Source organism: Anguilla rostrata, chromosome 1 (genome assembly GCF_018555375.3).
Source record: "Anguilla rostrata isolate EN2019 chromosome 1, ASM1855537v3, whole genome shotgun sequence".
NCBI classification, from domain to species: domain Eukaryota; kingdom Metazoa; phylum Chordata; class Actinopteri; order Anguilliformes; family Anguillidae; genus Anguilla; species Anguilla rostrata.
Genome location: NC_057933.1, coordinates 7,996,126 through 8,012,020, shown reverse-complemented (window position 1 = coordinate 8,012,020; position 15,895 = coordinate 7,996,126). Strand labels below are relative to the sequence as shown.

The following is a 15,895-nucleotide window of genomic DNA, read 5'->3' as shown; positions in this document are numbered from 1 at the left end:
TTGTAACACAAACACTGTAAACTGGCCAAGTAAAACCTGGTTTTGATGTTAACCGACAACTGTCGCATTAGGCTACTGCACTTTAAAACATTTCTACCGTTCGCAATTGTAGTTTACACGATGCTGAAGTAATGGTAACCGAACATGGACACGCCTGTGACCAAAAGGACTCAACGGTTGCCAAATCGTTCTTGTTTATGATTAGTTTCGAAAGTGTGTAGTGGTCGAATGTTTGTAGCCTACCAAATATGGAATACCCCCGTTGCATGCATCAAATGTTATGCAATGATTTGCGCTAAATCAGTGTAGCTTGAGTCCTGCAAAGTCGTTTAACGGCAGTTTACGCCTTACCATCGTCAAGTTTTGGATTCCTGGTATAATTTTGCTGTACTTAACCTGTGCACAGGGAAACTGGCGTGCTGTTGTGTTGATTTGCACTGTCATGCACTGTTTCCTTGGTATTTCCCCATTTTAATATTCTCGATTAAAGTAAAAAAAAAAAAAAAAAAGATTGTTTAATATGTCATTCGTTCATGAGAATGAACTCGTATTTGGCAGGACCGTGCTTTTGATGGGGTAAAATGTGGATTCGAAAATTGAAGATGAACTTATGACCGCCTTCAGCCAAGAATTAGCCTAATTTTTATTTACTTATTCTTTTATTTTTGGAAGGCAGAAGAGTAGAGAACATGTGCAGTGCGGAGTCTGGCAGAACAGGACAGTATCTTCACTGCTGTTCGCTGCCACATGCACAGTCATGCCCGGCCCTGTTACTCAACAGTTACCATCGCTGATAGCCTGTCCATGACAAACAGGGCGTGCTGGCTTTCGGCTCGCGCTGGCCTCCTTGCTGTTTTATGCGACACGTGTGAAAAGCCACCATTCCGTTGAAAAAAAAACCAAAACAAAACAGAAAAGCCCATTTTTCAACCCCTGATCATGCATGCAGTCATTACTAAAATCTGCGAGCGCTAATCTTTCTGATGACACGGGACTCTTTGAAAATCGCGGCGTTCAAAATGTGGGTCAATGAGGCCGAATGTCAGAGGGTGACACTCCCACGATGTAGCACAGAGATGTCAACCTCCAGCTATGGAAGGGCTGCAATGTAGGTAAAGGTATTTGCGGTTTCTTTTCGATCAGCAGTTAAGGCCTTGTGTGTGGACTCTTCAGCCAATCAATGACTTAAATTGCGGACTCTGAAACATGGCAAAAGCCTGGAGTGATCCTCCAGGACCTGTGTTTGACGCCGGCGACGCAGTGCATTCCTCACCTTGCGCCATCCTGTGCAGTCGAAACAAGTTTTCCTGTTCTCCATTTTGTACAGTAGTACAACAGTAAATAACAGCGATTAGTAATTAGACCGCTGAAATCAATGCCTTGAATCTCAGTCGTAGCTTGTCACAATTAAATCATGAATTTGTATAAACCTCACATGCTATGTGTGAATAAATATTAATCCTGGTCATGGAGCAATGTCTTGTGTAACTACAGCAATGAGCGTGTTTTTCACCTCAGGGGTGTCCTTGTCATCTTACTGTATGCGATAATCTTGACAAGCAGCTGTCTACCGTCTCTCTTATAGTAAAAGTAATAACCCACTTGGATCTCCTGTTCAACCAGAACGCAGACACAGAGAGCCAATGTTTTTGACAGTTGCAGGCCTGGTGCATTTTACTGTCATGCTGTGTGGGTTGGTGTCATTTAATTACTTAAGTCTGGGTTGACATGTGAGGCAAGTTTTGCGGTTGCATTCTGGGATTTGTAGTATATGGTGCCACTTGGTGGGAGATGGGGGGGGGTGGGGGTGGGGGGTTTGTTAATATGAGTTTAATGAGCTTGCTTTTATTCAGCCTGCTTGCTCAGTGGGTTCCAGGCTTGGAATTTAACTCTGGAACACAGTAAGATCGGCCATTATTGCCAAGCAGCCTGGCTCGTCTTACCACCGTGCCCTGTTTGTCATGGTTGGTTATTACCGACGATTCCAGTTAATGAATCAGGTTGGAACCTGAATGAGAACCTGAACGAGAACCAGAAGCCATGAAGAAGAAAGTAATTATGTACATAGTACATTCCTCTCAGAGTACCACTCCTGCTGCCACCCACTCCCTGGCTGAGCCAATCAGGGACTCACCGAGACTAGAATCAGATCTCTTGTAACAAGATGGTGAACTGGTCTTCTGTTGCAGAATGCAGAAAAGCAAATATGTATTCTTGGAGAAATGCTGCTGTGTATTTTGTTATTTGTTCTGAGAGATACAAAGTGTATAATCGCTTGTCTTGCTAGAATCATGAAAGGTCAGTATGCTACAAAGCTCACATTTTCAGTGTTTATAAACTCTTGACTTTCTTCAGAAAGGATTCACCACTGATAAGAATGTATGACACTGGGTGAACTGTATGGTTGCTCAGTGGATGTAGCAAGCAGCAGTGAACTTAAGCTAGTGCGATTTTAAAATTCTCGAAAACTATCAGAACATGGTTAGGCCAGCTAGCTAATTTGACTATACATCAAATATAATGTACGCCACACTTTCATCATCCTGAAAGTATACCAAAAAAATGGTGATTTAAAAAAAAAAAAAATTTTTTTTTTGCTTGATATTCATTGATTGGCTATCTGGCATCTGTTCATTTTTTTTCATGGTGAACTGTGATTGGCTGCACTTGGCTGCTGTGGGGGGTGATGGCGGTGTGGTCTCAGTTTCAGCCATTGTGCAGGTTTCCTGTTGAAGGCGTTGGAGAAGCATTCTGTGTGGTTCTAGCTCTGCCCAATGGAAAGGGGAGGAACACAAAACGTGGAGCCAGAATTCTAAGGTTCTGGTTCCTGGTCAGAGTAAAGAATAGTCAGTGAAGAAGGGCCCGGAGTGTGGCTTTCTTCTTCTACAGCCTCGCCCGGCTTCTCACGGTGCATTGCTGCTGGGAGAATAAGGTGTGTAATCTTATTTCATTGGTTGTTTGGCATTCAGAGGGGCTGGCCACACCTTAAATGCCTTTAATGTAGATGTTATGTAACTCCTCCTTCTCGACTGCACGCATAAAATGCAACACTGCAGTATAATTCTAGTCGAAAGAATTAACCGGGCCAACCGAAGCTAGTAGCTTGTGCTTTATCACTACAGTAGTTTTACTTTGCTCGGGTGCTGGAAAATCCACACGTAGTTGAATTTCAGCATGCATTTGCTGGACGTTGGCAAACTCATAACTGCTGATATCATGACTTTATCTTGGATGAAATTATGCCGATAAGGTTCAGACAAGTGGAACGACGACATGTCAGGTTTCAAAAAAAAAAAAAAAAAAATGCAATGGCTTTGTTTTGCAATCGAGGGTGTAACAGAAACGCCATGTTGTCTGGATGAAAATAGCATTATGTATGCATTGCCATTGGAGACATGTAAGGTCTTGCGTGAAGAATGCTAGCGTGCTGATTGGAAGCTGACTATTGGTAGTAACCTGATAGTTTTATAAAGCTGGAAGCCTGGAATTGCAGTTTCCACGCTTGCATCATTTAGCCTACCCCTTATACAGCAATGAAAAATCACTGCGTACACGGGTGGGCCTGGTTCATTCTTATTCTCACAGTAGAGCCTTGAAGAGGCCCGGTTCGTTTCGTGTGCGCCTGTGGGGCAAACTGAAGACACTCTTCTCTTCAGGCCACGAGTGAAAACACGAAGGCCTCAGGAATGTATTTTTTCCATCTCCCGTCATTGTGGTTGACCTGGTCTTTTTAAAGATTCAGCGGTAAAAAAAAAAAAAAATAGAGTAACAACACTGAGGGGGGGGGCTGTGACCTTGGTGTCGTTACTCTATTCCATGCAACTTCCTTTCAGTTTTACCCCGCACAAAATATCAAGGAGGGCCGACGTGGAGCCGATTATGCTGATAGATGTTGCCTACCTACTATTGAGTATGCAAGTTATATACAAGTTGTGTACGACTTGTGTACTCAATAGCAGGCAAGTGCACCGATTCTGACGACGTGACGCCATGATTTTCGTGCCAGTGAGGCAGAAACTCCATCAATGTTGGGGGGGGGGGGGATGCGTTAGTTTCTTTGTCTGTGGGAGGTGTGTGCCAGAGTCTGCTCAAATTGGGTAGACAGATGCAATGACTTTAGTCTGCAAGCGAAAACGAGGGTAGATCAAAACCTCCGCTCTGTTGCACTGTGGTCAGACCTTGTCTTTGTTGTTCATCTTCAGATATAATGGTTCTCTGGTTTAAGATTCATCCCCTTCCTTTTCATTTTCGGGGGAGGGGTGTGTGAAACAACTCCGACTGGTTTTTTTTGTTGTTTTTTTTGTAAGTTTACAGTTTCCAGATCTGCATTTTATGCTCTAATATTACTTGCCAAGGTCTGACAGGATAAGCCTTCCTAACAGTAACACTGTATTAATGACTGTAGCTGCACAGGAAGTGCCGGCTCACAGTCCTGCATCAGAAGTTGAACAATCTTCCGACATGGAGGCTTGCTGTATTTAAATAATTTGGAGAGGACCTGATGTGAAATTTGAAACTTTTTTTTTTTTTTTTTAACCCAGCATTTCCCTGCTTTTTATGAAATGATTACAAGTAGTCTTTTTAAAATAAATGTTTGTGATGGCTAATGACGATTGCATGCACATATCTCAGAATGCAGGTGCTGTTCTGGACATTTTGCTTTACTTGTATGCTTACTGAGGTGGTAGCTTCTGCTGAGTGAAGATTGCCAGAGGTACCCGCACAACCAGTTTTCTTTGTCATTGTAATCAAAGTAGAGGGGTTTGGTCTCTCCCTGAAAAAAAGTTGTTTTGTTGGGGGGGGGGGGGGGTCAGGTATGTAGTGCCTTTAGACCAATATGATTCAGTATGAACAAAGATTGTGAGCTGAAATCGGTAGTCTTAAAAAAAAAATAAAAAAAAACTTCCCAATTTCCTGTCAAGGAAATCCACGTGGCCGTTTAAAAATATCTTCTTCATTGCAGACTTTATTTTTATGTTCATACACACCGATGAGGTCTGTCTGATGTGCAAACCGTTGCCGTTTCTTGCAGTGAATTCACAAGCGAAACTTGAGAAGTTTTACCTGTTGCTCATATATCCGAGGCCTTGCAGTGAGTCGCACTGACGGAATTTCCCTACCGGGTTGGAGAAAGGGTGCACTGTAATTTACAGCACTCCACATGGAAAGGAAGTGCCTTATATGGACATGGAAGTAGGCGTGGCTAACGGACTGGACAGGATCACAAGACCGATCTGAAAGCGAGTGTTTTCGTGTGCGCGATTACTGGGAAGAGGAAGGCAGTGGCGGAATTGTTTATGGCTTCTCTATATGTGCAAAGCGACATGCTTGCGTGATCTCACTGCAGACAAATGCAGCAGAAAAAATGACTTATTTTACAATTTCCTTTTGGTTTCTCTATTTTCCCAGTCGCTCTGCAATTTGTTAAGCACGGTTGATCTCCTCTTGACTGGACGGGAAATAATAGTGAGGTCAGCACGGCATGACTCAACCTTGGAGATGCATGCAGTCATTTCTGTTCGATCTCGAACTGGGTGCGTGGACCACGCAGTCATGCTGGGGGTACTCGAGGGAGCAGAAGAGAAACGTAACGATTATGATCTTGGTAAGTGAAAAGAGCCAGTGTTACAGACGCATATCATAGATTTTTTTGTTGTTGTTGTTGATTGTCTTTTAAAAGCAAAACTTAAACCGCAGATCCTGCAAATAGCTAACGTCTACAGACAGCTACCAAGGCCAAAGTTAGATTTAATGCTCAAATAAAAAAAATCAGCGATTTGCATGCGTAAACGTGCACGTATTCACGTAGATTGCTGGTTGTTGACATTAATCCTTCGTTCTGTGCTTTTTCGGTGCGTTTGTTTAATAGTTGTGATATCCAGTTGTATCTACGACGTAGTTCCAGAGTGTACGAGTAGCCATGTCGCTAAGACTGACTCTCTTTGTAGTATTTTTTCTTCTTGTTTGTTCGTAATTGATCTGTTTTGTAGCTCGTGTTAACCCGAATTGAATGCATTGTTGCCGTACTTTATCGCAGTGTGTCACGGTATTAGTGACTGGATAATCCCTTTCCTGCAACAAAGGACTTCTCGTAAATAGCGCTGAGCTGGCTGGTGATAGGGGGTCCAGGAAGGATTCTCGTATAGCACGCAGCATGTTTTTCTCGCTCGCTGCAGGGAATTCTCGCTGTTATGTCAAAAAAATACAGCTAGCTAGCCCTCGACTGTACGTTCACACCTCCGAGGATGACAACGAGGCACGCTCTGTGCTGTTTAAATTAAGATCTGGGTCGGGATTAGGCAATTACGTTTGACGTTAGAAGCCTATTAAACCTGTTTTACAGTCGGCGGTGTTCTAGCTGGGTCTTGTGTAACTACTCTTTCTTACTTTATGGAGTCATTATATTGCCTTTTCGATAGCTTTGTGCTCGCTAATTTTTTGTTTTTTTGTGCCATACTTTGTGGCGGAGTCTTTCTGGCGAACGTTGGAAACAGACTGCCAACACCTCGCTACTTTTGGACATGTTGCCTGGAACTTAGCTGTAGGTAGCTATTTAAACATTTGCAGTGGCGAGTTCAGTGGTCTATCAGTCTTCTGGTATAAAACTGCACGCTCATCTTAGCAGCGTGTGAAACGTGCGTTGGAGAGCGTGCAGTAGGTTTCTGGTTGTCAGTGTTCCAGCCGAATGTCATTGAAGATGATACTGCTACATCAGTCATCATCTCTGTAAGTAAATTGGAAAAACCTGATGTATGCTCCCTTCAAATTTCCAGAAAAAATTCCCTGCATCTCTCATCCCAATGAAATGTTGTCAAATTGCATTGCGCCCGCCTCTGTGTAGGATGTGAACAGCTGCGCCTGTCTATTTTGAGGCGCGTGAGTTTACTGATGTAGCTAACTTGGAAATAGAATATAGGCCTAACATACTGGCTATATGGTTTAGAATGAGAGGCCCACCGCTGGGGTGTTTGAAGCAATGTAGCATTTAAAGTGTTCCGTTCGCATGTGCCAAAATCTTGTTTTCATGGTGACATTCTTTGTTATGTTGAAATCCTTCAACTTTTGCAACTCTGCTAGTGATGAAAATTAGAAGCGTCTGCTAAAGCAAAGTTTGAAGAACTAGAAAGTCTCTCCTGCCCACACGTACCATTTTGCTCTGATACTGTGGACATTGTGTTGAGCATGCGATATTGCTGGCCTGTTTTGTTTGGAGGGAGGTGCGGGCAGAGCCAGCTACTGCAGGTCATGATCCATATAGAAACGGCGTTTCCACTAGCCACAAAAGATTTGCAGTGACAGTCAAATCGCACCATCATGACTGCAGGAGTAATCAGAGCAGGTGCAACGATTAGTCACTGCACCTTTAAACTGCAGTTGCCCCGACCCTCCTGACGAGTGTGAAGTGAGTGTTTTCCCGCGCGACTGTACCGCTGGCAGGAAGGCTTTCTGTGCGGCGTCGCGAGCGGGCCTCGAATCAAGCTGCTGTTCCGTGCGTCAGTGACCTGTTTCAGGAAATGTGTCAGTCTTGGCAATGAGGAAATCACAGACCACTCTCACTTCCTGGATCTCTGCTCACAACTGCCCTGCTTCTCTCTGCTGTCAGCCTGGCCATGCAAGCAATAACTGGTCAAAATTAAATCCCAAAGGTAAATATGTAATTGGCAATATGTTGCTATGGCAGTGTGAAGATGGATGTTTGTGAATATCCTGGGGTCGTGATGAGTTATACTATTTTGCATCACCTTGCTTTTTTTCGCAACCAAGAAGAATGCATACCATGCTTTCTGTCTTTTTGGCACAACTGTACGTGTAAATTCACTGTTAACACGAATTTGAACCACTGCACTCATCTATTTTAAAACAAGTCTAATGTGGGCGATTTGTTAAAGCATTGTTAACATGATTCGCATTGAGTTAGCATAGGTAGGCTAAAGAATAGATTGGTTAGTTTAAACGGGTGAAAAAATTGCCCTGGTATGTCGTTGTCTTTGAGATGTAGTCTAAATAAGGACTGAGTAAATGGCATTTCAGAAACATGCTGAATTGGATTATGCAACAATGGCTGCACACCATTGTTTATGTTTATGCGGGCAATTGTCTTGTTTTTGGAAATGTATAATTATTGTTATCTGCGGAGCCACTGTTGCCAGAGCTGCTTTGACAAGTAAATGGTTTTAAGAGGACATGATGTATTAATGAGAACCGAGCGCGGTTCTCAATATTTCTGCCCCACTTATGCGTGGAGGACAGCAGGGAACGGAGCAAAAAGCCGTCTGAAGTGATGCACGTTTTCGCCAGGGAAGTGTTCGCCTCGCTCACTGCACGTGCACAACTCGCGTTCCAGCGGACCCTTTTCGCTGTTTCCCCCTCAGCCTTTAGTGAAGCTCGTGGTGAAATCTTGGTATAAAAAGCGCGTCCTTTTTGAAAGAAATAAAAGATGCCATTCTGCAACTGTTACCACGGTGTTGCCATAGCAATGACAGAATTTGTTCTGGATGGGCTTGTAATGCTTCTGTCATTTTATTGTTTTTTTTTTTTTGTAAAGGATGTTATTCAGTGATTTTCTTTTCTCTCTCTCTGAATTATATTTAAACGGCTTTATAGGTAAAGGGAAAAGGGAGACCGAGAGAGACCTGCAGACTGGCTTACAGGGACAGGTCACAGTCATTCCTGCTTCATTATGTTCCTCCGATCAGCAGCAAAAAATGTTTTTTTTTGGTTTGTCAAAGTGCCAGTGTTTATCGATTTGTTGTGTTGAGCTCTCTCTGAACCCCCGAGGAGGAGCTCAGGACGAAACGTCGGGCATCGAACCCCTTCCCTCCCCCTCGAGGGGGCGTGGGGGGGGATGGGGGGGGGAGTTGATGGATGTGGCGGGGGGAACGGCAGATGAGGTTATCTGAGTGCAAGGTCGGGGGTAATGGCGGTCTGCGCAGGAGGAGACGGCGTGACCTGGAATCGGGCCCCGGCTCCGTCCGGCGGCCTGACGGTTGGTTCGTTGGTTCCAGCGCTGTTAAGTTTAAGTAATGGGCTTCGTCTGAATTGATCTGCGGAGAGATTAAGCTCCGTTAATGAGAAATTCGGATGAGCCGGGATATAATATCCCGTCTGTAAATATCCTAATCCCTTTAATCTAAATAGAAATAATTATCAAAGGGCCTTGTAATAACACAATTGAAACGTGCTCATTATATTCCATAATGGCCGTTGCGTTATGTTTGATGAGAAATTTTAGCAGGTATTAAACATCACTTTTGGTTTACCAGGAATTACTGAAGCGCTGGATCCCAAATTTGCAGAAGCATACAGTGCGGGCCACATTCTTTCCTGCTTCTTTTTTCAAACCAACAGGCACTGGGGAGGCCTGGGACACATGTAGTCTTGTGCGTGGGCCCCCCCTGCGGTCTCTTGCGTGGGCCCCCCCTGTGGTCTTGTGCGTGGGCCCCCCCTGCTGCCTCGTGGATGGGTCCCCCCCCATGCAGTCTCAGGCATGGGTCCCCCCTGCAGCCTCGTGCATGGCCCCCCCCCCCCCCCCCCCCGCAGTCTCAGGCGTGGGTCCCCCTGTAGTCTTGTGCGGGCCCCCCTGCAGCCTCGTAGATGGGCCCCATTCCTGCAGCCTTGTGCATGGGTCCCCCCCCCCCCCCCCCGCAGTCCCAGGCATGGTCCCCCCCTGCAGCCTTGTGCATGGGTCCCCCCTGCATTTTGTTGCTGTGCTCATGCACTCCCTGGGTTGCTGGTCCTCAGGCCCTGTTCGGTTGCTTCCTATGCTTTTTCTCCCAGGGCCAGCTGAAGGAGGTCAGGTTGTTATCTCCGTTTGCCTTTCCATGACTGGAGCGGTGCACGTGCTTTGCTGTGCTAGCTGGTTGGCTGTAGGCCAGTATTTCCATACCATAAAGATACTATTTGCAAGTTTGAGAATTAACCCAGACATGGCCAGCTTGGAGCAAGTGTTTGCTTTCCTTATACTGTGGATCTCTACAATGCAGTTTTGCTAAATTAAATGCATGAGGACGATTATCTATGTACAGTATGATGCCGTTGCCTTTAAGATAATAATCATTGTGTGGGAGCTAGGGAGGAAGTTAAAATTTTCTAAATCAATACAGTGCTGGTACTGTACAGATTCACTGATCTTAAAGAGTCATTGCGACACACAGAAGTCTATAACTAACTATAAAGGTCAGTGAATCTATGCACAGGTGGCTCACCAATGCATAAAAACAAATTCTTAGTTTTTAGTTCTTGTTTGTTGTTGTTGTAATTTCCAAACATGGCTTATGCTGTAAAATAATTGAATGAATGGATTATTTTCCTGAAAAAAAGGCATTTTTGTTAGTGCCTGAATCCTGCAGGTTATTTTTCCAAGTTAATTTTGCACATTTATATTGTACACGAGCTCAGACTCAAAGGAAATGTTTTGCTTGAGAGTTCTTCACCGTCCCCCAGGACTCCCCTGGAGCAAAGCTTGCGCGCTCAGAGCAAATGTTATGGTGATTTGGATCACTGTTTACAAATGGTTTTGAGATTGTTTTGTGTTCTTCCCTCACCCCCCCCCTCCCCAGTTCCTCACTATGGTTATGTAAAACTCTATTAAAATTGCTGTGTGCAGAGACTCGAGGTGCAGTTGAGAACTGTAAATGATAATTGTAACAGCTGGAGCACTGCGGTAATTAGCGCGTAGCGTACCTGCGGCGTTGCACGCTCTGTTCCGGAAAGACGGCGACCCTGTTGCTGTCAGGCTCGTGCCACTGACCTACAGTAGTACTGGAATTCAAAACAATGAGTCAGTGATCTTCATTCCTGGTCCTGCGGTGGGGTGGGGGTGGGGGGGCGGGGTGGGGGGGTGCAGGGTCTGCCGGTTTTTTGGGTTTTCGCCTCAGTATTAGCAAGCAGTTCAGACCCAGGAAACCAGGAGAGGTGAGTTGACTCTGTAATTGGCTGCTTTAATTGACCAATTAAATGCCATGGTAACAGCGACAACCAGCAGACCCTGCGGCCCGCCAGGACCAGGAATAAAGATCGCTGTTGTATGTAAAGTAGAAACTACGATCTCTGTACAATCAATGCACTTTACATTTCTCTATTTGCTTTACTTACAGTGCATTATGTCAGGGTGCATGTCGAGTTTGAGTCTGGCTAAGGCTGGTTTGTGGTGACTTTCAAAAAAACAAAACAAAAAAAAAACACTCAGAATAGCAAAAAAGCAGGCCAGGGGGTAGTGGGTGTGTGTTTTGTGATCTTTTTTTTTTTTTTTGTGCGTGCGTGAGTTTATGTTCTTATTTTTAGCCGAACGCAGAATACTTTTCTATTCACAGAAGTCCTGCTGTAAACATATGTCGTGTGGTTATGTGTACGATTGTGCAGGTGGTATAATTGGGTGCTTTTGGTGGAGATGCAGATTTAGCTCTTCCACAGGTGCGGGGGGAAAAACTGAAATAGATACACAGCAGGGTTTCTCTGCTATATTGTTTATCTATATTAATTACCAAACAGAAAAGACCAGATTGTATTAGAGGAACAGATGTGGAGTAACTTCAGAAGAGCATGTTATTATCGATGTACACAGGAATGGAAATTAAATTAGATTTAATTTATTGGCGCTTTAGCTGGCTTAGCGCTGTTAGAACTCACTGTCCGTGAAGGCCCAGAAAAAGAAATCTTTCTGAAGTGCATGCGTTGCGCGATCGTTTCTGTCTCCCTCGTCTTCCTCCTTTCGGCAGATTTCAGACGGCCTTCTGCCTGCTCCACTGTAAAAAAAATAAATAAATAAATAAAAGAAGAGACAGCCTGAGGAGCAGTTGACCTTTGACACTGCCGCACAGAGTCCAGAGTCAGGTGGGCTATAGCCTACATCCAGGAACGAAATGAAACCGTGACGTTTAAAACTGCTCTCAGCCAGCTGCCAGTGCAGTTTAAACTGGCCATTTAGAACACGCAATTATTTAACTGTAGCCAGTATTGCAGTATAAAAAGCTAATTTGATCTATGCTCTAGGGTAACTGCAATAATTGGTTATAACAGTCAAGGCAGGTTCCATAATGTGGTTATGGAATATCTTGGTCAGTGTGTGATTTTTGCTTTAATGTTTGCTTTAAAGCAGTGTTTAATGTTTAATATTTGCATTGCTTTAATGCTTAAGTCTTGCATTTATTTTTTCACAGTACAAAAATTTGTTTCTAAAATGGTTTCAACAAAGGAAAATAAATGGCATAGTATTGTACAAAATGGTTAATTACAGCTTAATTATATGGATGTTAATCCGCATCTGATGTGGCAAAATGTGGTTGAGTTAAGATACTTTTTTGTGGTGTCATTTCATCATTGAAAGTTCTCTTTAGTTTGCTTGATGCACTGGCAGACTAAAGTTCTGGTTTTCTATTGGACGTTGCTTAACCAGTCTCTGCGCTCGGGACAATCCCCCTGTGTGTTCCTGAAATGTCTCTATCACGCCAGCCATGTTGCTAATGGTGTTGTGCCCCCCCCACCCCCCCATCCTCCCTTAAAATCTGTATTTGCTCTTTACAACTCTTGCTCCTCACTAAATTAAAGGCTCACAGTGGCTAGCACCTTTACAAAGCTAATACAGGGGGTGGGGGTGGAGTGGGGGGTGGGGTGGGGGGGACAATGGCCCCCCTGCCGGGTGTTAAAGTGGGGCTCTCTGGACGGGGGCGTTCACAGCTGACCTCTCTCTCTCTCTCAGGGCTCCGCCTATGAATGAAGGCCTCGAGCGGACCCTCAGACGTCTCGATCCACCGACCTTGGAGCGGAGGAGGCCGAGGAGGAGGAGACGGAGGAGGAGAAGGAGAAGGAAAGGGGCGTGTAGTCTTCAAACCCCTTGTCCTCTCCCTGTGATTGTCTGCCGTGCCCCCCCCCCTCCCCCCCGCCCCAGTGGAGCTCTGACAGCCACCCTTTAACGGTCTTGCCCTTTTTTTTCTTTTTAAAATACATATATATATTGTTCTAGAATAATTTCTGTTAGGACTGTGAACAGTCGAGGACGAGCGCAGCCTAGGCGCGTACGGACAGCTGGGTAACCAGGCCCTGCTGAAGACAGGGTCTCAGGCTCGCTGGTGTCGCCGTGTGGTTTGGGTGTTTTTGGAGTGCCCTGCCACACACTGCCCCGCCGCACCCCGTCCCCCCATCCCCAACCAACCCACCCACCCCCCGCCCCCCCCCACCCCCCACCCCCTCTTTGCTTGATGACATAGCCATGAGCGTGCCGCCCCAGCAGAAACCCAACGCCAAGAGGACGGGTAAACGCATATCCTTCTTCAACGAGCAGGGCGTGGCCATGAAGGAGCCGGTGGTGCAGCCGGCCGAGGCGGGGTTCTTCGGCCTCATGCCCCCGCCGTCGGAGCAGAGGCCCGGCGAGGCGGGGGGCGTCCCGGCCTCCGGCGCGGAGGGGCCCAACCTCTACGTCAACTCCGTCATCTTCAGCCCCGACAAGGGCGGCGAGCAGAGCCGGGGCCACTACCAGCACACGGTGCCCATGAAGTGGCCCCACCAGGAGGCCCCGCAGCAGACCGCGTGGCCCCAGGGCATCTCCATCCCCTCCTGGTCCCAGGGCTATCCCCAGTACCTGGGCGTGGGCCTCGGCGACGCCAGGGGCGGCCAGGCCGCCTTCCTGAAGCCCATCAACGAGAAGCAGCAGCTGCCCAACCCCGCCGACAGGGACGTGGCCAAGGCCCGGGCCATGGACTGGGAGCAGCAGCAGCAGCAGCAGCAGCAGCAGCAGAACGTGGCGGCCATGCAGCATGCGCACGCGCAGGCCTACCAGCAGGGCCAGAAGCCGGCGGTGCTGCAGAGCCAGCCGCATGCCTCGGCGCATGTGGCCCCCGGGTCCGTGCTGCAGCCCTTCCAGGTCGCCTTCGGGCAGCCCAGGCCGCCCCTCTCCTCCGACTACTACCAGGTGTTCCAGAGCAACCGAACCTTGCCCAACATGAACTACACTGCGCAGCCAAAGGCCCAGCACCAGCTGCAGCTGCAGCAGCAACAGCAGCAGCTGCAGCAGCAACAGCGGCAACAGCAACAACAGCAGCAGCAACAGCAACAGCGGCAACTTCAGCAGCAGCAGCTGCAACAACAGCAGCAGCAGCAGCAGCTGCAACAACAGCAGCTGCAGCAACAACAGCAGCAGTTGCAGCAACAGCAGCAGCAGCAGCTGCAGCAACAGCAACAGCAACAGCAGCAGCAGCAAAACCAACAGCAGCAGCAGCAGCACCCGCAGCAGCAGCACCAGCTTCAACCACACCCGGCCCAAATTCAACACCCAAACCAACACTTTCCAAACTTCTTCCAAAGCACCCACCTGCTCCATGACAACCCGCACGTTCAGCAGCCCCCACCTCAGGCTTTGGGGCCCCCGGCCCCACCCCAGGGGCCCAGCGTCCAGGTCCCCGTGGACCCTCCCGAGGCCGAACCCCAAAAGTTCCCATCGGGCCCCCAGCAGCCCCCGGACGCCCCGCAGCCCGCCCCCCGCAGGTCCCGTCGGCTCTCCAAGGAGGGGGGCGTGCCGCCGTCGGGTGACGGCCCCTTCCTGGCGCCCATGTCCCAGCCGGGCCAGGGGCCCCAGAACGGGGGCCCCGAGGGCCGGGGGGCCCCCGCCAACGAGGACGTCCAAACGGCGGCCACGGGGGTGATCCAGAGCACGCGGAGGAAGAGGAGGGCGTCCCAGGAGGTGAACCTGGAGACGCTGGCGCAGAAGGCCTCCGAGATGGAGTCGCTGCCTCCGCAGGTCGTCAAGGTAACCACCGCCGCATTCCGCTAGCTTCCCCTCGGCCGTTCGTGCGCTGGAACGCTGTGAAGGGCTTCGTTCATTCGGTTACTCTAAACGGGGTGGCGTTGTTTGGAATTGTGGGTAGTTTGGTGTGTGGTTAAAGATGAGTTCCAGGTTTGTTTTATTAAATTTTTTTTTTGAGGAGTGTGTTCGGTGATACAAAGTGCCTTTTAAATTTCCAAGAGCGGCTTTAAAGGAGTAGCTGTTGTGTCCCAAAATGTTTGATTCTTTACTTCAGTTGAAGCACTAAAAGAGCTAATGTACATGTAATGTTCTCTAAATCCCCCCCCCCACCTCGCTTCAAATGTTGCACGCAGAGCTCGCGCAGTAGAGTATTTTAGCGGTTAGCTTACGGTATTGCAGCATGAATGTGATGACACACCGGTAGTTTCCTTGACACTGGCAGCGAGAGGTCTGTGAACAGGAATCGGATCTGTGTGTCGCCGAGCACCACCCCGAGCCTGTTTGTGTACGTCTCCCGGCGATCCCGCAGGAGAGCGGCGTGCAGCGGCGATGACACGGACACGCAGTGCGCGAACGCCCACTAGTGCAAACAGAAACCTGGCACGGCCCGCTCTGCGCCAGGTTACTGAGGGAGGCGGTGGGAGGCGAAGGGAAAAGTGTATCAATATGTTCCAGAGGAATTAGGCCTGTGTGTGCCTGTGTGTGTGTGCCTGTGCGTATGCGCCTGTGTGTATGCGCCTGTGTGTGCGTGCGTGTACTGTGTGCATGTGTGTATGTGTGCGTGTACTGTGTGTATGCGCCTGTGTGTGCGTGCGTGTGCACGTGTGCGTGTACTGTGTGCATGTGTGTGCGTGTGTGTGTGTGCGTGCTTGTACTGTGTGTTTGTGTGTGTGTGTGTGTTTTCATGAGAATGTGAGTGGATGTGTGAAAGAAATGAAGGCAGAAATGATGTGTGTACGTGCGTGTTTTCGAAAGAGGATTTGTGTTAATCATACAACATGCGCGCACACACACACACACACACACACACTCACACACTCACTTCTCTTTCTCAGTTTGTGCAATCAGCACATGAAGTGTGCTTCCTGGCTTGAAAACTTTCATATCCACCCCAGGACTCCGAGTGGCAATAGCTTATTGTGAATCATATTCACTCGA

The 15,895-nt window shown here is 47.5% G+C and overlaps 1 protein-coding gene across 1 annotated transcript in view; it reads left to right on the top strand.

The window, feature by feature from the left end:
• The first annotated feature begins 5,084 nt into the window (after positions 1-5,084).
• The window catches only part of mideasb (mitotic deacetylase associated SANT domain protein b), a 36,768-nt gene continuing 25,957 nt past the window's right edge, over positions 5,085-15,895 (top strand). The window contains exons 1-2 of the mRNA XM_064307982.1: positions 5,085-5,605; positions 12,698-14,740. Coding sequence (XP_064164052.1) covers positions 13,208-14,740 — 1,533 coding nt within the window. The 5' untranslated portion in view covers positions 5,085-5,605; positions 12,698-13,207. The remainder of the gene's footprint in view (positions 5,606-12,697; positions 14,741-15,895) is intronic.